The sequence below is a fragment of the Artibeus jamaicensis genome, unplaced genomic scaffold (assembly GCF_021234435.1).
Source record: "Artibeus jamaicensis isolate MK-2021 breed Jamaican fruit bat unplaced genomic scaffold, CSHL_Jam_final contig_463, whole genome shotgun sequence".
Taxonomy (NCBI): domain Eukaryota; kingdom Metazoa; phylum Chordata; class Mammalia; order Chiroptera; family Phyllostomidae; genus Artibeus; species Artibeus jamaicensis.
Window position 1 is genome coordinate 717844 of NW_026521841.1, and position 24157 is coordinate 742000.

Here is a 24157-nt window from a genome sequence, read left to right on the forward strand (position 1 = left end):
GTCAGAGATGAAACAAACCTAGCTTCCCAGAAATAAGTTTTCATCTGAAAATACTTTGAATCTAGAAAATAGTCTTACTTTTTAAAAAATATTTTCTTGTGTTTTAATCTGGTGAGTATTATATCGTCTTTATATGTTGGTAGTTTTGGAATTTAGAGGTGGAAAGAGGGATTTAATGTGAGGATAGGTGAGTAGAACAGAAAAGCATGAAGAACTCAGAAGTAGTCCCGTGCAGTCATTCATCCTAGCTCAGTGTTTGGCACCTAGCAGGTACTCATATTAATTGAATAAATGAAGGAGTGACGGTAAAGACTTTGAATGGGCTGGTAAAATCAGTAGTCTTATGTGATATGAGACTATTCATTCCAGTCATTTCCCTTTTCTTAAAACTTTGTGAAATAGTCAGTGAGACAATTTAATGATTTCTTCTCATCTAGGGTAGAACATAAATAAAGAAGGTCTATTTATAAAATGTTACATAATTTTACAAAATTGTTCATCATACTTAGTGGGGCTTGGAAAAACATTATCTTTAATTATAGAAATGTGATGCAGATGGCCTCTTTAGTATTAAGATTATTATTTCATTAAAATATACACAGTTCTGATTATGGAAAAATAGGGTTTTGTTGTTTTGGCTCTTAAAAGATTAAGCTAAGTAAGTATGGCATAAGAAAAATAAGCCATAACTTTTTTAAAAAATCATACCAGAGAGTAGGGTCATCCAGGCTACTTAGGTGGGGGTGGGGCAGGCAGGGCACTGGAATAGGATTAGAAGACCTACAGAAAATTCTCTGACTTTGTTAAGTTGCACAAAGGCTCTCACGTTGCCATTTTGAGGCTGTTTCTCATGCTTGTTTCAGTCTGTATAACATGTATGTTAATGATTGTTGCTGCTTTCCTTTCTAAATATCTAGACATATATCAGTATTAGCTGAAACAATAAAGAAGGGAATACATGATGCCGATTCTGAAGCAAGAATAGAAGCCAGAAAGTAAGTGTTTATTTGTACACTACTTTTTATATTCACTACTTTTATTTTCATATGCATTGTCTAAATTGCCTTATTAAAAACACATTAGGTTATGTCAAGATACTATGTTAATCATGACTTTTAAATATGACCATGGAAGGTCATTTCAGAATTTTTCTGTAGTTTTTTAAGAGGTTGGTTAGTGCCCAGGCCAGAAAGAGTAATTGATATTATCTGAATATTATCAGAACTGAGGTAGAAAACAGAATGCTCATTTTTAAATTTATGAGCCACTATTACTCCATGAATTGGAAGAGCACTTACATGCATGCTCACTGTATTCTCTTATTCATTAAGCCCTGTTAAAAACCAAGTCATAATCCAAACTGACTTCTTGATTTATTGTGAAAAAGTCCTGGTCACAGGGCTTCTTTCCCTGTGATCACATCTTTGCAACCTAGGTAGTTGTTTGGGAAGTATGCATCAGAGTCAAGGGTGATGGGGTCAGTTGAGGCTGAGGATTATCACAGTGCTGACTTGTTGTTACCATCCACCTTTGAGGCAGTTACATTCCAGTCATGTGGCTGTGGCACCATACATTCAGTACCTCCCTGGGAATAATTTTGCCAGTGTGACCATAAATACCAGAAATTTCATGCTCAGTCTATCTCTCGGGCAGGGAGGACATGGACAAGTACTGCTGATTTTGTACCTGTGATTTTTTTCTATGCTTTTGTGGTTGACCAATCTTCTCCTAGACACATAGCTGCATTAATAGGTCTTGATCAAATACTTGTTGCTCTTTGCTCTATCAGTTAAGTTATATTTCTTTGGTTTCTGAGGGTTTTTTTTTTTTTTTTTTTGAGGATCTCACACTGACGCTGAAGTACTTAGCACTGGTTTATCTTCGGTAGTTCTATCAAAATAAGTCACATAATTAATAGTTGGTAAAAACTATTAGAACTGTATTTGTTCATGATTTTTATCCTTGTATTGTAGTATTCCCCTCCTCCAGTTTTTCTAGTTCTTTAGTTATAATGCAATAACAGTTTTAAGCATTTTTTAACAACTTCCCTTTTTTTTGGTATGTCTTATCTAAGGCAATTTTTAAATACCTCAAATCAATAAGTGTCAAATTGCCTTGATTAAAAACTAACATTAATGAGGCCCCCTTCAGGTTTTAGGTCTACTTCTGGATGTTTTAGTTCCATCTTCCTTAAGGCCCCCAGTCTTCTTGCAAATAAGACAGGTAAATAGGATTCTAGTCCTTGAAAATGTTATGTAGTGTACCCCAGAGCTCAGTGATATACCTGTTATGATCCACTGGCTTTAACAGGAAGTTGTGTGGTTTTCCCGAGGTGTTACTGGGGTTTCCACAGTCACTTCAGCAGAGAAGCAGAGCACTTATACCACACCTTGGAGTCCTCGTACCAGAAGGCCCTGCAGTCCCACTTGAAGAACTCAGATAGCATTGTGTCGTTGCCACAATCTGATCGCTCATCTTCTAGCTCTCAAGAGAGTCTGAAGTAAGGAATTCATTACTGTGAGATTTTATATTTAAAAATTTGCTGCATGAGAATACAAGTTCTAGCTGTACGTATATGTGCCTGTTATAAATCCCCATTACCTCAGATGGATTCTGGTACTAGGTAAGATACTATGGGAATGGTAAGAAATAGGTGGCCATGGTTTCTGTCATAAGTAGTTTTTAGTTAAATTTATATGATAGTACAATAATACAGTTTTGTAGTGAATTGTTTAGTGTCTTCTAAGAGCATGTGCGTATTAACCTGGAGACAAGTTTGTAAAGAGAAGGCATTTAAAACCTGGGATGTAATGTAATATCTTCACTCAGTATTTTGAATGTCTGTCTTTAGTTAGGACTTAATCTCTGTGTGTTTGGGAGATAGTCCAAAATATAATGGTAAAGTGTTTCTGAAAATGGGTATTTATAAGATTGTGGGCCAGATTACTTGAGAAATTCTTAAAACTCTAAAGTAATTCCTCATTCATAATTTCAGTTATAGATTGTGTTTGTATTAATGCACATAAAGTGCACATTTGATAATAAACAGGTGTATATCTTTATTTTTAGTAGGCCGCTCTCTGCCAAAAGAAGTTCTACTGGGAGTACCGCCTCCAGAGGTAAGACTCACAGTGTGGAGAAGGCAGTCAATGGAGGCCTCTGTTACTAACCCCAGGTGGGCTGAGCTTCTCGGAGAGGCTGCCCTTGGCTCCTCACTGGGTTTGCAGAGTGAGCTGCTCTGCCCTGCACTCTAGCTGCCCCCAGTGGAGCCCCGCTTTTCCAGGAGCTGTTAGCTGTGAGGGAGACATTGTCAGGAGGACTTATTCAGGCAGAAATTGAGCCCTGTGACCTTCTCTCACACACTTCCCTCCAGCATGTGTAGACACTGCCACAAACAGTGCGGAGCTTTACTCTGGTCACTTGGTCAGAGAGTAAAGACATGGTGGCCCTTAAAGGCAGGAGAGTGGAATGTTTCCTGAAAAAGTCAGGCATCTGGGTAAGAGTGCACGTTTTTGCCACATCATGAGGAAACTGGCCAGATGAGAACAATATTTTATTGTTTTCATTTCTCATACTAACCAGAAATACATTCATTTCTTTGGGGTTTATTATAGTCTTTGATTATAGCAAGACATATAGTAGGTATGTATAGTTGCAGTCATTTAAAATTTCCTCAGCATGGGTTGAACTTGTCTTTACTGACAAGGAGGAAGTGTTGGTTAGTGCTGTATGTTCCAGCCTCTCTTAAAACTTGATATTTGCTGTGAAGAAAAGCAAAGTAGTTTTAGCAATACATGTTTACAATTCCAGTGTAGTTCTTACTAATGTTTTTTCCTTTACCACTAAAGCTTCTTCAGTCAGTACCAAATCTACATCAACAACTGGGTCCCTCCAGCGGTCTCGAAGTGATATAGATGTAAATGCAGCAGCCAGTGCCAAATCCAAAGCCGCCTCAGCCTCAGGCACTACACCCTTCAGCTCTGCAGCAGCCTTACCTCCAGGGTCATATGCATCCTTAGGTAATCAGATCCCCACCATCTCTTCCCCCAAGTCCTGTCATTTGGGATGACATGTACCTCTGCTCAGATTTATTTAGTTAATTACAAAAAGTAGTAATTGAAGAAATTGTCACTGTTGCAGTACTGATGTTTAAGTATAAGTGACTCTGTGCACTTACTGCTGATTAACAGTTCCCTTTGTTGAGAGTTTACTTTCTCTGGACCATCAGCATTTTTAGTGACAAGCAGGTACTCTGGTGCTCGCATGGTGTGTGGCACTGACACGGCCTTCCTTCAGCTCCACTCCCCACTTGATAGCAACCCACACAGCTCCCTCCCATGTTGCCAAAGCTGGCGTTTCTCCCTCCTGACATTGGTGGGATCAGGGGGGGAAGGGTTTAGTGAGGAATTCACCAAAGATAGTCACTGTAATTAGATATTTTCTAATTTGAGAATGTAATTGGAATGGGGGAGGTGTGGAAGGAGCAGGAAAGGGATGACAACAGGTGTGGACGTTTTTTAAGATTATTGGTTTGGTTGTTTGTTTATTCTTAGAGACAGGGAATGGAAGGAGAAAGAAAGGGAGAGAAACATCCATGTGTGGTTGCCTCTCGTGCACCCCACACTGGAGACCTGGCCTGCAACCCAGGCGTGTGCCCTGACTGGGAATCGAACCTGCAACCCTTTGGTTTGCAGGCCTGCGCTCAGTCCACTGAGCTACATCAGCCAGGGCTTTGGCATTATTAACCAACATAATTATACAAGAGTGTTGTCTTTCCATGCACCACTTTGGGAAGAGTGTACACTTAATTTAACGATAGCCTCAAAGATTAAAAATACAATTTTCAAAAGAATATCTGGCAGAGTATTATGTCATTTTCTCAGTTTTTCAGCAGATACTACATACCTACCATAAGTAAGTTAATTGTTAATTTTATTTTTGTTAGAGCAAAGTTGTTCAAGGCCAAAATCTGGGGACTTTGCTGAATCGGTTTTATTTTGAATTTTTATGGAAATAAATATAATTTAAACTTTATGAGACATTGAGATGGAATTACCTGATTTACATATTCCAAAATCAGTTTCAAAATTAGTATTCTAAAAATGTTTTGTACATGGAAGCATAATGACAGAACAAACACCAAAAGGAGATCCTGGGCCTGCCCATTCATTAGCCTGGGAACCTTGAGAAAGCCATGGAATCTTTGAATCTCCTATACCAGGGCTGTCAAACTCATTTTCACCAGGGGCCACATCAGCCTCAAGGTTGCCTTCAAAGAGCTGAATGTAATTTTAGGACTGTATAAATGTAACTGCTGTTTAACAGTTAAGTGAGAGCTTGGTGCTACCTCCTGATAGAAACAAGGTGCCAGGTTGGATAAAACAAGGTAGAGGGCCGGATTCGACCCATGGGCCCTGTATTTGCCACCTATGTCCTATACTTGTACATTATTGTAATAATGTACAATAATGAAGGTTGACTAACTCAGACATATGATAGGGAAAGAAACTAATTATGACAGGAACATTATTGGTTTGAAAGGTGTATCTTTGGAATGTTTGGTAAGTCAGTCTTATTTTCTGTATGTAAATACCTCATACATGATGGATACATTTAGTTTGGGAAGAAACCCAACAGGAGCCCTCCTTGTGTGCCATTTAACTGATATAACATTACATAGGAGTTTTTATGATGTTATGTTGCTAGAGGAAAGGCAATAGTTTTTTATGGTAAAGTAGTTCTATTAATTTTAGTTCAGTTTTTTAAGTACTTTTCTGTGTTTCCAGTATATTTAATCCACACTTGAGAGTTTGTAATTAGTATTTGTTTCATTGCTGAAAAGCTTGAGTAAAAACCATTTAGAGTCCTCAGTAAGTAGATTTGTTTTCTGTTCATATTTGGGGTATTTTAATATGGACCATGTAGACATCCATGTAGATCCCTCAGTGCTAGTCAAAGCACCCTGGTCTTTTGGTCTGGTGATATAGAGTTGATCTTCACTGGTAAATTTTCAGCCCAGTGTTACCTCTTCAAATAATAAAACCTGGAGTATTCCCATTCTCTTACCTTTTCCTGACTACTTCTAACTTTGATTAATGTTCAAAACAACAAAAAACAAAACCACCATGAAATACAACATCATCCTACTGAGGAGTTTTTACAGTTACTACTTAGGTTGATACATCTGTGCAGAAGTATAGCATTAAAGTTGATGATCCTTTTCCGAACTTCTAGAGTCCAGACACATGAGGGAAGATGTGGAGTCAGTAGGCCTTGATTCAGGTACCATGCTGTACAGCTTTGCTGCTGATGAGTAGTTGGGATAGTCATTGCTAGAGCTAGCTTCTCTGAACTTCTCACTTGCTTCTGCCTTTTGGGTGACTCTTTTGTAGTTTAGTTTTTAGTCCTGTGTTCTCCTCCCCGCCCCTTGTGGTAGTACTTTGTTTCAAGAATCAGGAACTCTTTATGGGATGAAGGTTGACTAAACAAAAAAACAACAGTCACTATCAACTGAGACCCTGCCCTGGGTTGCGCTTTTTTGTGTTGTTTTCCAAAGGCAAAAGCCCATGATGCTAGGCTGATTTTAAGATCAGGCACTTTTACTTGCTTTCTACTCTGCTTTGCTATTGAACTTGTTTCCCTTTTAATTTTATTTTAAATTGTACTTTTGCTTTCTTTGGTAGCTAATAACACTTTGCTTTTTAAGTTTTTTAATGTTACTAACTGTTCCCTGTTATCCCTTCCCTTGTTTTTTAATTTGCTTAAAGATGGTACTGCCACTAAAGCAGAGGGTAAGCAGTTTGTTTCTTTGATAGAGGTGTGTCTCCTTCTTCTCAGTCCTCTGTTTTCACCAAGTATTGCCTCCTGCCCACTTGTCTCACTAAGGTTCCTGCATGAGACTGCACGTTCTTCCCTTCACTCTTCATTCTGTTTTTACTGGGTTTTGCTTTACCTTTACCTGCATTCTCTTCCTTTCTTGTTCAATTGTTGTTCCTGTGAATTTGGCACTTAAGAATGCTGTACATAATTTTTAACTTTGAGCCCACACTGGGGAGTAGCATTGGTGTGACATTGTGTGCTGCTGTCCTGGCTGCTCGTCTCAAAGAGTCTATTACTCCTGAAGCACCTGACTTTTATATCCTTTCCTTTCGGTTCCTTTACTTTTCTTTTGTGCTTTTGTGGGCCTCTCAGAATATGCCTTCCTGTTTTGAAAATAAATTTGTGTCAATTATTCAGGTTAAAGGCTCATAAAGGCTTTCTACCAGGTAATTTACAGACATTTTTTTAAATACGTTTTTCTCCCCTAATGGTGTTACTGAATTATATCATATCATTTTTATCGGTATCACTGACAGTACCCCATTCATTCATTTATTCTCATTTATTCACTCATCAATCATGTAGTAAGTGTCTTCTCAGTGCTGTGTTCTCTACCACACACAAGGACATAGCATGGTCAAAGGAATGCACGTATCCAGATCCACTTTTTGTTTTTATACCATTCTCAAGAAGGCCTTGCCGATTTTACACTGACCTTTGAATTTTAGACATAGCTATTCTAGTCTGTACAGGACTTTGATTAGCACATGCTAAATAAGATCATCCCCTTGAAAAATCTCTAATAGAAAGCATGATGGTTTATATAATTGAAATTTATGATGACTTCATCTGCTTAAGATAGTGGCTTAGAACCACCTACTGTCAGGATTATGATTTCACAATTATGAACTGCTAGTTTACTTTCATATATTATTTAGCTACTGTGAAAGGCTAACCTGTGAGGCAGACTGCATTTTATTTTGATGTATTTAGTTCACAATACTTTTATTTATTTATTTATTTATTTATTTTAATTGTTGTTTAAACACAGTAGCTCACAATTCTTTTAATCTATTACTCTGATTTTGTACAATACTTTTGTAAGATATTACCATTAAGAGAAATTGGATAAAGTGCAGACAGGATCTCTCTGTATTCATACAGTTACATCCAAGTCTATAATTATTTTCAAGTTAAGTTCAATTTAGAAATAGAGTTCTTAAAACTATTCCACCTCTCCAAAAGCATGATTTAATAGAAATTGTGTTCTTAATAGTATTATTTTTATCTATAAGACTAATGTTTAGTAAAGCATTTTTTTAGGAGTTTTAAAGTTTTTGAGAGAAGGGTAGAGGGGACGAAAGAAAGGGAGAGAAACATTGATGTGAGAGAAAAACATTAATTAGCTGCCTCTTGTATGTACCCCACCTGGGGACTGACCCCGCAGCCAAGGCATGTGTCTTGATCAGGAATCAAAGCCATGATCTTTCGCTGTGAGGGACTATTCCCAACCAACTGAGCCACATTGGTCAGGGCAGTAAAGCATATCTTTTTAAAAAAATGGGGACTTCTGGCCAAGATGGAGGCACAGGTAGATATGTTTTTCTTCCTCACACAACCAGAAGGACAACAACCCATTTAAAAACAAAAACAACCAGAACTACCAGAAATCAAACCATATAGAAATCCAGCAACCAAAGAGTTAAATAAAAAATATTCATCCAGACTGGTAGGTAGGGGTGGAAGTAGGCAGGAAGGAAAGAGGTGGGCAACGGGATGGCAGGGAGCAGGGAGAGGACCTTGGCTGGCAGATGGGGCAGTCCCATATTTGCATGCAGATAAACTGGGAGGAATAACTGGGGAGTGAGACATGGTTGCAGCTTAGGGAACTAAAGCCTCAAAACTTCTGCCTGTGAAAAACTGAGGGCTTATGGCCAACAAAACTCCCACTCTTACGGGAGAGTGTTGGAGGGGTCCGTGGGGTCCCAGAATGTACACAGACATACCCATCTGATAATCAGCACAAGAATGGCCCAATTCACTTGTGGGTAGCAGGGGAAGTGACTGAAAGCCGGGCAACAGCTGAGCAAGCAGCATTGTTCACTTTCCGACCCCTCCCCCATGTACAGTGCCACAATGCAGCACCCTGCCCTGCTGAATACCTAAGGCTCCACCCCTTATAATGTAACAGGTGCTCCAAGACAAAGAAATATGGCCTAAATGAAAGAACAGATCAAAACTCTAGAAAAAACTAAGCGACAAAGAGATAGCCAGCCGATCAGGTACAGTGTTCAAAACACTGGTAATGATTTGAGTTCAGTTGCAAAATGAAGGAAGAAGTGCATGCTATACAGGGTGAAATAAAGGAAAGTATACAGGGAACCAACACTGAAGGGAAGGAAACTGGGACTCAAATCAACAGTTTGGACCAGAAGGAAGAAATAATATTCAGCTAGAACAGAATGAAGATATAAGAACTCAAAAAAAATGAGAGGAGAGGCTGAGGAACCTCTGGAATAACTATAAATGCTCCGTCATCCGAATAATAGGGGTACCAGAAGGAGAAGAGGAAGAGCAAGAAATTGAAAACTTATTTGAACAAATAGTAAAGGAGAACTTCCCCAATCTGGCAAAGGAAATAGACTTCCCAAAAGTCTAGGAAGCTCAGGGTCACAAAAGAATTGGATCCAAGAAGAAACACACCAAGGCACATCATAATTAAGTTAACCAAGATTAAACATGAGAGAATCTTAAAGGCAGCAAGAGAAAAGGAGACAGTTACTTAAAAATGAGCTTCCATAAGACTATCAGCTGATTTCTCAAAAGAAACCTTGCAGGCAAGAAGGGGTTGGAAAGAAGTATTCCAAGTCATGAAAGGCAAGGACCTACATCCAAGATTACTCACTCTATTCAGCAAAGCTATCATTTATAATAGAAGGGCAGATAAAGTGCTCCTTAAGTAAAATCAAGTTTAAGGAGTTTATCAGCAGCAGTTCCTTACTGTATGAAATGTGAAAGGGACTTATCTAAGAAATAGAACAAGATAAAAAAAACTATCAACAGTAAAATGACAACAAACACAACTATCAACAAATGAACCTAAAAAAAACACAATATGCAAACAACTAGAACAGGAACAGAATCACAGAAATGGAGATCACATGGAGGGGGTTATCAGGGAGAGGGGCAGGCAGAGAATGGGGGAAAAGGTACTGGGAATAAGAAGTGTTAGAGTAGGTACAAAATAGACAGGGAGGTCTATGTAGAAGCCAAATAACCTGTATATATGACCCCTGGACATGAACTAAGGAGAAGGCAATGCTGAAGGGAGGGGGAAGTGCAGGGCAGATGAGGACAAAGGGGAGAGAAAAAATGGGACAACTGTAAGAGCATAATCAACAAAATATACTTTAAAAATATAAAGAAATGCAAGAGAATGGTGAACAGTGGGAAAAGGATCATGTTACCAAATATAGAGGAAGATAAAGGATATAAGGATAAAAGCAAAGTTTTATTTTGTAAGCTGAATGGGTATGAATGTTCATTTAAAAAATCAATTTTTGACTTAAATATTTTGTAATAAATTTAAAATAAGAAATTCGGTCTTTTTTTCATGTTCACTTTACCTTGGTTGCCTGTCTTAATTGTGCTTGGTGATGTCCATAGGAGAGTAAAAAGTCTTCACTCGTAGGTCAGCAAGCCAGGCAGGCACAGGTATCCAAACTAATGTGACCTTGGACAGATTAATTCATTCTCATTTCTCGGTTTTCTCATTGTAAAATGGGGATAATTACTTACATGTTGTTTTGAGGATTGTGAGTTCATACATATACACTCTTAGTATAATATATGGTATAGCTCTTAATTTTAGTATAGATTCTAGAATTTGTGTATATCTTTCCTTAAACTGCTATTAAAAGTCATTCATTTTGTTTGTTTTTAATGCAATACTTTTCTTGCTTCTTACCTCCCTTTCTTGAACCTTTTTCAAGCCTTCAGATTTGTTTTACTGTGTTGCTTTTCTGCAAGCTTTCTGTCATGATGAGGTAGAAGTGGTTTTGAACAATATAAGAAGCCAGTAGGGATTCTGATTGGTTTGTGTTTTCTCTATCATATTGCTGTATGGCAGGAGAGGCATTTTGTACCCCTTTGAAACAACAAAATCCCTGAATTTAAAAAAGTTTAATTCTTAATCACACAAGTCTGTTTGTTCATCAGTGATTTTGAATTTGTGAGTTTATTTTTATTTTTATCTTTTCATGGTTCAATAATTGGGGTTAACAGGCCGCTAGAGTGGGAAACTTCATAAATGCCGACAACATGGTACTATTTTTAGGTCATCATTTCTCTAGGTGTTTCTAATACTTATTTTTTTTTAATTAAAAAAATTTATTTTTCAATTACAGTTTCACATTCAATATTATTTTGTATTAGTTTCAGATGCTAATATTTATTCTTTTTATTTTAATTTTTTGCAGCCTGGAAATTTATGGCCACACATGCTTTATAATAGGAGTTTAATGCTACTTATCAAAATACATTTATAATCCAGGGCATTGTAATTTTTGTTGATTGCTGAGTATTTTGCATTTACTCATTTTTTCTATGGTATTTTTAAGACAACTAATATTTTCTGCTTCTGGAAATTTTACATTTGTGGCCAATAAAAAAGAATATTTAATCAGAAAAAATTGTGAGAAAAGTCCTCTTAATAAATATTACCTCCTCATCTGAAAATATGACATGCTAAAGTAGTTGAAATACTGGAGCCTGATAGGTTCACAACTCACTTTCAAGAGTTCCTAATGCAGTTTTAGAATTCGTGTGTACAGATTTCATGCATGTGTGTGTGCATAGGGAAACATGTTAGGACCACACATGGAGAAGACCTGCTCCCTCTGTAGGTGGCCCAGTCAGTGCCCTTTACTTATGGGTAGGTTGTTTCCTCTTGTAGGTCATACTTACTGAAAACCTGTGGAAACACTGTTTCTGCTGTATTCTCCAGGTCGGATTCGTACAAGACGACAAAACTCCGGGAGTGCCACCAACGTTGCCTCTATACCTTCTGATAATCGAGGCCGCAGTCGCGCTAAAGTAGTTTCACAGTCTCAGCGTAAGAAGTATATTTCATGCTCTCTGTTATTTTGGTTTTATTTAATAGCCTGTACTCATTGACTCCAGGGGGAAAACAAATTTCTGTGGCTCTAAAATACTGTGAGTAGTCTTCATGTTTCTTGGGTAAGCTTACAATGGGAGTGTTCAAGTGTAATTTTGTTTCCTGCCCAGGTGATTTAAATATTTTATCATTCCTCATGTTAAAAGTACTTTCTCTTCCTCTTCTCAAGCCTCTCCAGCTGAAACATACCTGGACTGTGACCCATTTTTCTATTGATAAGCAGTCCTCCAGTTATAATTTAAGAGCAGTACCTGGAAAGATGACTGTTAATGCCAGGTCCTTTTTCCAGTGGTCATAAGTAAATCCATTAAAAGCTCTGCCCTCTAACCCTCTGTTCTAATATCACAGCCTGCTTTTTTTTCTCTTCTTGCCTGTGTGGACTCTTGCTTTTGCACAGTGGCCCTTGCCTCCATTATTGCTTCTCTGTATATGTCGAGTCACACGGTTTCTTAGCCTGAGTGAGACATGAAAGCAGCCATAGATGGAATGAATGTATTAGGATCCATCCCTGGTGTCTCACCTCCTAGCTGCATGTGACTTTGAGTCCCCTGCTCCCTCTTTGTGCATAAAGAGTAGAGCTGGGTGGCAGGGTCCTCCTGAGCAAGCTCAGTGTGTGGAGGGAAGTTCCCTTTCTCAGGAGCTACAGTTATTCTCTCCAGACGACACTCTTCAGCTGATGTATCTGCCTACCTGTGTGTAGACAACACTTAGTCTGTGCCCAACCCTCATTTGCTCTTAGTATTTAAAATGCCTTTCTCAGCTCCTTCTGAATTTAGATACTTTTCCACGTCCCTTTGATAACTATAGTCCTTATGGTAAATAAAAGCCTATATATATCCTTTCTGAAAAGAAAGTTCAAGGTCAGTTGTATTGCTGCCATCAGTAAGAGTACAGAACCCATGCTTGCCTAACACTGAAACCCATTCTTTACACTACACAACATGGATTGTACAGGTGTAGTCCAGAAGCTTCTAGAATCTTGGCAACAATACCCTGGTTCTGGTTATTCTGTTGAACCATAGTGTTGCCTGGAGTCCATGGTCCCTTTTCTTTCAAATTCAGTATGTGGAAATGGGGATAAATAAAAAATGTCTGACCCTTTTAGCTGTGCAGTGTTACTTCCTTTCTTAGAGAGTAAGGGTTGAATAGTATTTTACATATCTTCATTTATGTCCACTGTGTACTGGTTTTGGCCTCTGAAGGGGTCTTTGCCTCTATCTGGGTCCTCTGCTTAAGAGGCAGTAAAGATTCAAGTCCTTCTGGAGTAGGGGTGAGGGTGATGATAAAGCTTTAATTCTTCAGTTTTACAAAAACACTGTATCCTCCCTGATTTAGGGCTCCACTTTAAAACTCTTCAGTTTTACTTTACTCACTAAAGGAAACAACATCAACAAATGATAATGCCTGGATCTTAAACTTATACATAGGAATTAAATATTTAAAAAAACATTTTAATAGGAAGAAAATAGCACATTTATACATTTTGCAAATGTAGATAGACTAGTATTTAGAGTTCTGGTTTAATAGTAAGTAGATTTTATTAATATATTTAGGGCCCTTAATAGGTGGCATATTTTAAATATTTGAGTCTTTAAGTACTTGAGGATTAATATTTAAATATTTGAGGATTTGGCATAAGGCACTTAAGGTGTAACTAGTTAATAGTGTTCCCTTTTAATTCATTTTATGTTCATTGAGCACTTGTTAAGCCCTATTTCAGATGATAGTGATACACAGATTACTAACATACAGTCACTTCTCTCAGGTTGCTAGGAGCTAGAGAGCAGTTATACTCCCAGAGGGTAAGACACCTACCTGTCTTACTCTTCTCTGCATCCGCTACACCAAGCACTGTGCCTGGTACATTGTAGGTTTGTAAATATTTCATGTACAGATGGGAAATAAATGCTAAATAGTGTGACATATATGAAATAATGAACATGAGTACAAAAATAGAATAGGAGGAACACGATGTAGAAAAATAGCTATTTTGCTAATGTGTTTGTGAACAAAGACATGTGTTTGCATGCTGACCTTCTGTATTGTCTTTTAATCTACTTTTTGCCTGTTCTTTGGTTTGCTCTCATAATCAAGGATCCAGATCTGCTAATCCTGCTGGTGGTAAGCCATTTCTCTTCTTGCTAATTTTTTTTTTTTGGTCCATTCTCTCTCATCCCATTTTCCTTGCACACAATATTACTGGTAATTTCTTTATCACGAGCTTAGTTAATCTTCCTGCATTTTCTCTGTATGTTCAACTTCTAGAGTTTGAAATGGATTTGTTTTCTACTTTTACATAGCTTAATAGTATATTTGTATGCTCAAATTCTATGGGCAAATGATCATGAGGTGGGTTTTTCATGGTAATGTGTACTGGTGATTTTTACAATGAATTTCACTTTAAATTATAGTTAAGTCATTATAGAGTACTGATTTTTGTGGGTGACTACCTAGGTAATTGATTAGAATGATGGGAGTGAGTGTGTGTGTGTGTGTGTGTGTGTGTGTGTGTGTTTGTGTTTTAAATTTCCAGTAGTGTTATTTCAAAGGTTTCTACCTTTGGTTCATGCTTATTCTGGTAAATAATAATGCTCATTTTATGTTTTACAATTTTATTGCCTTCTGACTTAAATAAATGACCTAAGTAAATGACTGCCATTTGGGTGTGTTAGTATGATCGTTAAAATTTTACTGTTTTCTCTAATTTTGTCCCACAAGAAATGGTTATTTAGGTGCTTAGTCACTTAGCCATAGTGAAAATTACTAACCATATCATTTATTTATAATCTCTAATTTATCGCATACATCTCAGGGAATGTGGTCTGTATGATGGCTACTTTTGTAGATTTTTAAAAAATATTTTATGTTTTAGAGCAAGGGGAAGAGAGGGAGAAAGAGCGAGGGAGAGAGAGATAATGATGTGAGACAGAAACATTGCTAGGTTGCCTCTGGCACACCCCCAACCAGAAACTTGGCCTGCAACCCAGGCATGTGCCCTGACTAGGAATGTAACTGACAGTGTTTCAGTTTGCTGAACAGTACCCAACCCAGTGGGCTGCCCCAGTCACGGCTTCTTTTGTAGATCTTTGAGGTTTCCTTTGAGGCTTAGTGTACATTTGGGTTTTGTAACATGTGTGGAAAGGTGGAAAGAATGTATATTCTGTTTGTTGAGTTACACATGTATGTATACGTGGGAGGGTGTTTATACATACCTATTTAATTTTGATTGCTTGCTCTGTCCATTTCTGAGAGGTATAATAATAACTACTGAGAGAGTTTTTCAGTAATTATTAGTCTTTCTGAGAGGTATTTTAATAATTATAACTTTCAGTTTTTTCCTAAAGCTCTCTTATATTTCAGAGTTATGTTATTTGGAGCATAGAGGTTCATGATTATATCTTCATGGACAGTTCTTTTATCAATGTGAAATATCCTTTATTTAATACTGTGTTTTATTCTATTTTGTTGTTAGGTGTGTTGTTTGTCTCTTATAAACAACATACAGTTGATTTAATTTAATTTTTTTTAAAGCCCGTCCAAAAATCTGTTTTCTAATAGGTGATTTTAATCTAGCCACATTTATTATGATTACTGATAGGTTTGAATTTATGTCTAGCATTTTATTTTGTAATTTTTATTTGTCATCTTTCTAGTTATTTCTTGCTGTTCTCTCCTTTCTTCCATTTGTTATATTAATAGGGTTTTCTTGTATCCATTTTTGACCACTAATGTTTAAGAAATTCCTGTTACATTTACATTTCTACTCTTCTAGCCTGTACTTAAAGGTTTTGACAGTGTCACTCTGACAGGAAAAAAATAATAAACACTTGTTTGGTTATTTCTAGAAATTTGATGTGGAACAGGGAGGTTGTTTGTATTCAGCCTGCTCTTTTGAATCAAATTTTAGTTATTTTTATAACATTCTACCAGTAAATCATCTGTGTATAAATATTCTTTTATGATAATTTGATGTTCTTTTATGTTCTTATATTTAAAAAAATTAGTATTAATACCAGCTACAAAGCTCGTTTTATATTTGATCCAAATTAATGTATAAACTGGCTTCTGAAATTGCTATAATTTATTCCCTGATTATATCTGTTATTCATTCAGTTTTGGTTTTGCTTTATTTTTAGCTGGCAGCCGGTCAAGTTCCCCAGGGAAACTGTTGGGAAGTGCTTACAGCAGCCTTGCTGGAGGTTCCTCCAGGGGCCCGCCTGTGACATCCTCTTCAGAAAAGCGAAGCAAGATTCCCAGGAGTCAGGGATGTAGCCGAGAAACAAGTCCAAACCGAATAGGATTAGGTAAGGATTCTCAAAGACCTTGGAACACCATTTCTAACTTGGTCAGAATTTATATTGTAATCTAATGACTTCTTCTAATCTAGGAAATAGAGGTCTGTTTTTGAATCGAGCATGTCATTTTGTTTGTGTTAAAAATACATTTTGATTTGTGCTTTTTACAGATTGTGTATGTTCAGGTGTCAGTTATAACTGAAAAGGGTGTGGGGCTTACTGTTCAAATTGATGAGAGAATTGTATCATTGAGGGCTTTTGTGTTTCAGAGTCATTTTGCAAAATACTAGAATGGGAATTGGCAGAATTTTTACTTTATAATTAAGCAATTTTTGCTTTTCATTTTCCTTTCACTGAATAGCACTAAGTAGCTATTAACCTATATAATTTTTAACCTAAAAATTTTGATTAACCTAATCAAAAGCAGTTTATAGGGTCCACGTTTATTTTAATTGATTTTCTCTAACCAAGTTTGTGAAACTTACAGTCAAAGAGTATGTGTATGTACTTACTTTTGATATAGTGTTGTTCAAACATAAAAACTAGATATAGATAGAAACTAAATATGTAATATTTTTGTGTTTTGATATTGAGTTTTATTGTAATAGTGTGTACAGTTACTCTCAGTAGCTCAAATACCTTTTACCTCTATTAAAATCTAATTCATACACTGCCTTTTAATATAAGAGGTGGAAGTCTTTTATAGCATATTATGAAAAATCTATGTTTATACTCTTTCTTACATTTTTACCTACTTCCTAAGAGTAAAAATCTGTTAATGTGAAATCCAGAGTACTGTAATCTTATTGGCTTTTGTTTCTCATTTATTCACTTATTTCCTCAACACATGTTTCTTGAATTTTTACTGTGATGTGCTATGTACTTTGCTAGACTTTAGGACTGAAGATAAATGGAGTAGATTGAGCTTCTGACTTCAAAGAGCTTGCAGTCTTTGAGGTGAAAATGTATAGAGTGTGACCAATACTATGACTTGGTGCTTTGGAACCCTTCTGCTGGATCCCAGTGAAGTGGAAGTCCTCAGAATCCCATAGTACTTGACATACTGGCTGCACCAAGATGTCTGGCTGAGTTTTTTCTGAGTCACAGTTTTAGTTGAAAGCATAGGAATGTTTTCAGGGCCTTGTCTGCCCCAATCCTCCCAGATTTCCTACTTGGAAGGGCTCCCTAGAATAGATTCTGTTTCAGTGAATCTTATTCTAGTATAAGGTAGAATTAGGCAGGGTGGGACGGTGAGGAGAATATTGCTGTAGGGGAGAGAGAAGCATGTGCACAAGCAATTAGCTAAGAGGGAGCGTAGTGCATTCTGGGTACCACAACTAATTCATTTGGCTACAGTAAAGGAAGTTGATTGGGTTGGGGTGGGAGACGAGGGCAGAAGAGCTGGTTGGATCCAGCTCATGAAAGTGCTTGAAGGCTGCCCAAACCATGAGAAGGCACAGGCAAAATATAAGAAGTAGAATGCATGGGATTTGGTTTGACTAACATTTCCAAAGCAAGTGAGAAGTGTAAGCAAGCAGTGGTTTTGTTAATTCTAAATAATGACAACTTTTTGTTGGCATTAAGTAACCTGTCCCTGAACTGACAAGTTACTTGGATCCAGTAATAAGTCACATGGATGTAACCAGTGAAAATAATGATGCCTAGGATATCTAAATTTCAGATTTGATACTGTAACATATGAGTGTTTGGATCTGGTTATGTTTTGAAAATGGATTTGATTTCAGATCTGGGTGTGAAGTGTACACTGTCCTTTTTCCATAGTTGATTAAGTTCATAGAATGTCTCTTGGCAATCTAGATTTGGTTTCATACTTTTAAATTTTGGGGGAGGGGAATTTTACTTTTTATGTTAATTAAAGATGCCATTTTTACCTTCAGATTGGAAAATAAATCAACTGTAGTTATCCAACATAATTCTAGCACCTGATTTTCCATGGTTCTAACTATGAAGTTTGTGTTGTGGATAGTTGAAAATACCGCACTTAATAAACTTTTAAAAGAGGTGCTATGAAATATCATCCATCAGTGAGAACTAAATAAGAGTTGTTCCCTTCCAAAGACTTCTTAATTTACACTTGATCTTAGCCAAAAGGTCGAGAAGCGATAAAGACTTCTTAATTTGAAACACTATTTTGAAGGAAGTTATTACCTTGATCCTGATTATGGGGATTAGTTATTTATATGTCAAGTTTTGAGGTCATACACATAATTCTGATTAAGGAATTTATCTTAAATTTCTGCGCATTGTGAGAATGTGCACACACACAGAGATATAAAGATATATATATATGAATAAAGTATGTCTTCCCACTTCTGCCTGTGTTAATCATAGAGATTTCATTTTCTAGGGTATCAGATACTAGCATTTTTCAGTAATAGATTGTGTACTCATATTACTGTGATTATTTAGTATATACTGGGCATGTGCCTATTATGTCTAAATATTTGGTTCATTGCACAGCACCTTTGAATATAAATATTCAAAAACAGAGGGATCATCCTGTAAGAATATTTTATATAATTCCCAAACTAATTAATAGTCTTAATTCTAGCTAAACTAGGCTTAGAATTTTCACTGAGAATTTATTTCAGCAACCTTTATTATGTTTGATTCAGTTACAATTTTTTGTTTGAAATATTGTGTTTATTTTTACAACTAATAAAATCACATAAACAGCTAATGTTTATAGCAGTTATATTTTGAAAATTTCCTTTTGTTTTTTTCTTTTTCTGCTCATCTATTGAAAAATGCTAAAAAAAGTTTTGATTTTTTGGAACTTATATTTGTGTTTAAAATATTTTCAGATTCTCTGGCTTAAAATAGTTTGAAGAATTACAAAATTAATCATCAATTTCAGCAGTTAAATTAGACTACTGTGTGGAAGACTAAAACATGATACTACTACCTAGCCTAGAGAGATATTTTATGTGTTTAACTTCTGGCACTTTTCATTATTCTTCTCATACTTCTGTGTAAGTTCTGGTAGGATTCTTTCTTCAAAGCCAAAAGTCAGAATTACCCTTAAAGCACTCTGTCTCTCAAGAAATGAAAACCAATCAAATGCTTTGTCCAGGCATCCCAGCATTTCATGTAAGCACAAGACTCCAGAGCTGCCTACTAATACTGCTTTTAGAAAGTTCGAAGAACAAGTATGTTTTTATCATTTCTTCTTCCTCTGTTATGCCTTCTCCGCCATATTCTCACACAGAATGTTCACTTTTGGCACCCAGTAAAGAGACAAGTTGATTTGTATATTGTTTTTTTTTGGTTTTTTTTTTTCCGTTTTGACCACCTAAGTAATTTATTTTAAATTCTTCTTGTGGGTTAGTCTCTGGAAGTGGTATTTTAAGTGTTTTAAATTAGCCATCATTTGAAATGTGGATATAACCACCAGATGTACTTTAATGAGGTTTGGGGGAACTATATGGGCAGATTTTTATAAGATTGTAAATAATTCTTTTTCCATAGGTTGCTACTAGCCTTATGTTACAAAGAGCCAGTCAGATCTTTTAGCAAATGAACTTTCTCTGGGTGAAATACTAGGAGGCTAAAGCTCATTAAGAATTATGCACAGTGTTATTTCAGATCATATCTATTTATCCCTTTTCATGCTCTTTACTGCCTTCACAAAGCTCAGAGAGAACAGAGATTTCCCATTGCTACAGCATGTACGTCAATTTAAGGAAGGGAGTAGAAGCTGGGTAAAATTTCACAAGTAATTGGGCAAGAACTAGAAGAAAATGCTCAACTAAGCATACATATATGTTAAAAACTATCAGGACTGTTTTTATTACTTTTGATTATTTGTTTTGGAGTAGGCAAGATTTTCATTTATGCCTTTCATTAGGGAACTCAAAACTACTTAGCATATGTACCTTATCTCACAATATCTTCTCTTTTACTTGGTGTGACTTTTTCTTCCTAACCTTAAGGGGAGGCTAAACCAGAGTTAGCATAGCACTACAGAGGTCATTTCATAAAGTAGGTGTGGTATTGATCCTCTAAGGAGTGTTTGTTGCTTTGTAGTTTTGTGCAACTTTTCTGTGTATTGGTGGGTTCAGTAGATAATCTCTAGTTTTTTTAGGGTGTAATTGGCACTTGCTGCTTTTGCCCTCATTGTAGGAGCCATTTAGAATGTTATAAAAAATTGCTGATTAAACAGTCACTGCTACTTTGAATAGAAACTCAGTGCTCTCATGTCACTGTGGCAAAATGAAAGAGAATTTAGGACTCACTGGAGAATTCTGAATGCAGCTCTGGTTTTGACTGTTTCTTAGATTGCATTTCTGTGCTTGATCTTTCCTTGCTTGCCAGTGCCGACCAGACCATTGGACACCACTGACATATCTTTAGGGTCTAATTCAACTCTAGCCCTGAGAAAGACCATAGTTGGAAGTTTGTTAGTTTTTTGCTTTTGTATTCTTTGTTATCGGAGGGTTTCATGATCCTGATTTGTAAGATATTCTTGTTATGGTTTGGCCATACAATAAATATACTTTTGCTCTAAAATAATAGGCCATGCTCACTGATTCATTGATGGGAAAACAGCCCTGTCTTTATATCAGTGAATCAAGTTTTTTTCCACATTTTTTAAAGAAGGCATTTCTATCCAGTCCAGAATTAATGAATCTTCTCAAGATGGAAATAGGTATTGTCCCCATCACCTATTATATTTATTGGTGGGTACGTACATCAGTATGCCAAGTTGTTTCCCAGTATTTTGCCAGTACTATGTTTCTGTTTTCTCAAATTGAGTTGAAAAACAAGAACATCACAGTCTTTTTCTCAGCTTTTATAGCCAAGTTCTATTAGAGCTTAGGCTATTAATATGAACGTGTTTTCAGTATTTTGTAATGTAAGTGTAATAAAATTTACCCATAGATAATCATAATTGGCCATTTTCAGGTCAGTGGGGGGATTATTGGTGCAATAATACTCTACATACTGTTGGACTGGTGCAAGGCAGATAAGTGAAAGCGCTTGAGGAGGGACCACAGGCAGATTTTCAGATTGCCATGGAAAAAGCAGGAATAACTGTTGTCCCAACTCTTTATATCTGTTGGTTTAGATCATGAAATATTGTTGAAGCATCTATATACACTTACTCAGTGTGCATGTTCTCTAGCTGTGCCAGTTCTTATGTCTTCTCTTTTTAAAGAGGGCCAGCTGAGATTTGAGCTCTCTTTTAGTTAGGTAAGTTCATGAGTTTCAGTAACCAGAATGTTTATTCTATTTTTTAATCCAAATTAAATTATCTTTCTAAGAACCCACTGCATGTGAAAGTGGCTTTGGTCCTTTATCCCTTGTGGAGAAGTTTGCTAAAGCCGTAAAAAAGGATCATTTCTAAAAGGCTTTTGAGCTTTTATTTTCTGATGCCAGTTTGCTCTTTGGAAGCTTTCTTTTCATTTTGTACATTTTGGTGTTATTTCACCTTCATACCACAATTTACAGCTTTCTGAGGCATTGAGCATAGTTGAGTTTTTATCCAGACCTTCTCCTGTTGACATGTCAGTGAGACCATAAGCAGGAATAGGTGCACAGTTGCAGACAATGTCATGATTACGTTAATGGAATGTGACTGACATTTTGTAAGTTTTTCTGTCTTCATTAAACTTGTTCACCTTCTCTGAAACCCCTCATGCTGCACACTAGCACGGAGCAGCCGTATCCCTCGACCCAGCATGAGTCAGGGGTGCAGCCGCGATACCAGCCGTGAGAGCAGCCGAGATACAAGCCCTGCTCGGGGCTTCCCTCCACTGGGTGAGTACATGTAGGCACTGGCTCTCGGAGCAGAGTCCTTTCCCTGCTCCAAGTGCTTGTCCCAGACACTGCTAGGTGGAATGACCTGCTTTCCCTCTATTGTCATTGTGATCCTTTCTTCTTTTTTTCCTCTTCATTAGTTACCCTTTGCTGTCCCCCTCTGCATGCTTGAATTTTGGCTATTTCCAGTTTTTATATATCAGAGGAAAAAAGCATCACTTCACTCTGTGCTGTTGTCATTTACTCTCACTTGCTACCAGGCAAGCCCATCTATGTAGTAATTTCTAAATACAGTGATGCTCAGCCCAAGTTAATTGCTGCTTAATGGTAGAGCTAACGCAGCGTTTATCCTTACTCATTGAATCTCTACAATTTGTGTTTAATTTTACTAGAGGTTAGGCCATGTGTGATTCAATTCAACAAAGGAAGAAAAATAAAATCATGATAATTATTTAGGCCATTAAATGTGCTTAGTTTTAGGGTGGTGATATTAGTTTAAAAACCAGCTTGAATGATTAGCGATGCTTATGTTAACTGAGTCATTTCAAAGCTTTCTTTAAAGCAATCTAAAAATAGCTCTTTGATAATTTGCTTAGGTATATAATACCATGCCAAACTTTATGATGTTTATTGTTAGATATTTTCATTGATCCTGATCTCAATAGGCTATTTAATGTGTGTGACCTCATGCCATCCCAGGACAAAAAAATCACAATATTTGGTTGCCATAAGGTGGTGTAAGTACTCTACCTCAGATCACCAGCCAGATGCCAATTGGGGCTGCTCATTCCTTGCCACTCCTTCAGCTTTTCTTATATCCAGAATTTGTATTTTAACAGTTTCTAGGATTTAGGAACACAAGACAAAAAGAGAAACATGTGTCCATTATAGAATATTTTATTTACCTTTTTTGTTTAGCTTTAATAGTTCTGCCTCTCTCTAATACAGGTAAATTATTTTTTTACATAGTACAAACTGTTAATCCCCAAAGACATCTGTCAACACATAGTTTTACATAAAAGAAGTATTTTGTGCCCTGGCTGGTATAGCTCAGTGGAGTGGGCACTAGCCTGCCAACCAAGGGGTCGCCAGTTTGATTCTCAGGGCACATACCTGGGTTTCAGGCTGTATTCCCAGTAGGGGGAGTGTGAGAGGCAACCACACATTGATGTTTCTCTCCTTCTCTTAATCCCTCCCTCTCTAAAAATAAATAAATAAAGTCTTTAAAAAATATTTTGTATCTTCAGTAATTGTCATAGGTCTTTGGCAGATAAACTTCTGTATAACTGTATATTTTTCTCTGATAAGTAAGCATAGCAGGTAAAAATCGTTTTACAACAATTAGGCCTAGTCCTGAAGTTGTGTGGAACTGTAGAAGGCAGCAGTCTGTAATTTGCACTTTGGTTATATAACCGGTCTTTCAAATAGAAAAATGCCTAAACCATCAGATCTTAGTAGTTGTTTCTGTTGTCTTCTGATGAGTCATTTACTTCTTCCCAATATCTTTTTTTCCAATCAGTATCAATAATCAAAGTTGAGATACACTTTTTTATGACCCGTTTTCTTTTCTGAAGTTCTGAGGAAAGAGCAGGTAACAGATGAAAAAGCCCTGCTAGATGACTTACTTGACTTAGTGAGAAGATGCTTTTGTATGGAATTCTGCTTGATTAGTACAAGAACCTAAGTTGGGCAGTTTACGTGGTACATAGTTTATAGCTCTTTCACAGCAGTCTGAAGCATTAGGTCAGAATTCTCAACAAACAAGTGTGGCAATGATGATTTTTTTCTTTCTGAACAAACTGGCGATTTTTCCTTTTAAGTTAAGACTCTATTTCTATGCATATTGCTCACTATTTGACCTTCCAGAAAACCTGTTACATAAGAGAACAGTTGAGTCTGTTTATTGGCCACTTTGTCTGTTAGAGGCAATTCAGTCTTTATTTATACATGTCTTGGAATGTTACTGTCCATAGAAGCAACAGCCTTTGTAATTCAGTTTGTGGTTTGTGAATGAGGCAACCTGTGCTGCACTTTTGAGGTGCCAGTTGAACCCAGAGGAGTTGAGTGATTTAGTCTTTTACTCACT

At 36.8% G+C, this 24157-nt stretch overlaps 1 protein-coding gene across 14 annotated transcripts in view; it reads left to right on the plus strand.

The window, feature by feature from the left end:
* CLASP1 (cytoplasmic linker associated protein 1) overlaps positions 1–24157 on the plus strand; it is a 284449-nt gene that overhangs the window by 163006 nt on the left and 97286 nt on the right. For 4 of the 14 annotated variants that reach the window (XM_053666530.1, XM_053666542.1, XM_053666529.1 and 1 more), the window contains exons 16-24: positions 918–995; positions 2333–2500; positions 3070–3119; positions 3849–4019; positions 6235–6282; positions 6768–6791; positions 11825–11932; positions 16132–16299; positions 21964–22071. In XM_053666530.1, the coding sequence (XP_053522505.1) occupies positions 918–995; positions 2333–2500; positions 3070–3119; positions 3849–4019; positions 6235–6282; positions 6768–6791; positions 11825–11932; positions 16132–16299; positions 21964–22071 (923 nt within the window). The remainder of the gene's footprint in view (positions 1–917; positions 996–2332; positions 2501–3069; positions 3120–3848; positions 4020–6234; positions 6283–6767; positions 6792–11824; positions 11933–16131; positions 16300–21963; positions 22072–24157) is intronic. The other 10 variants (XM_053666535.1, XM_053666537.1, XM_053666536.1 and 7 more) reach the window with 6 other exon arrangements.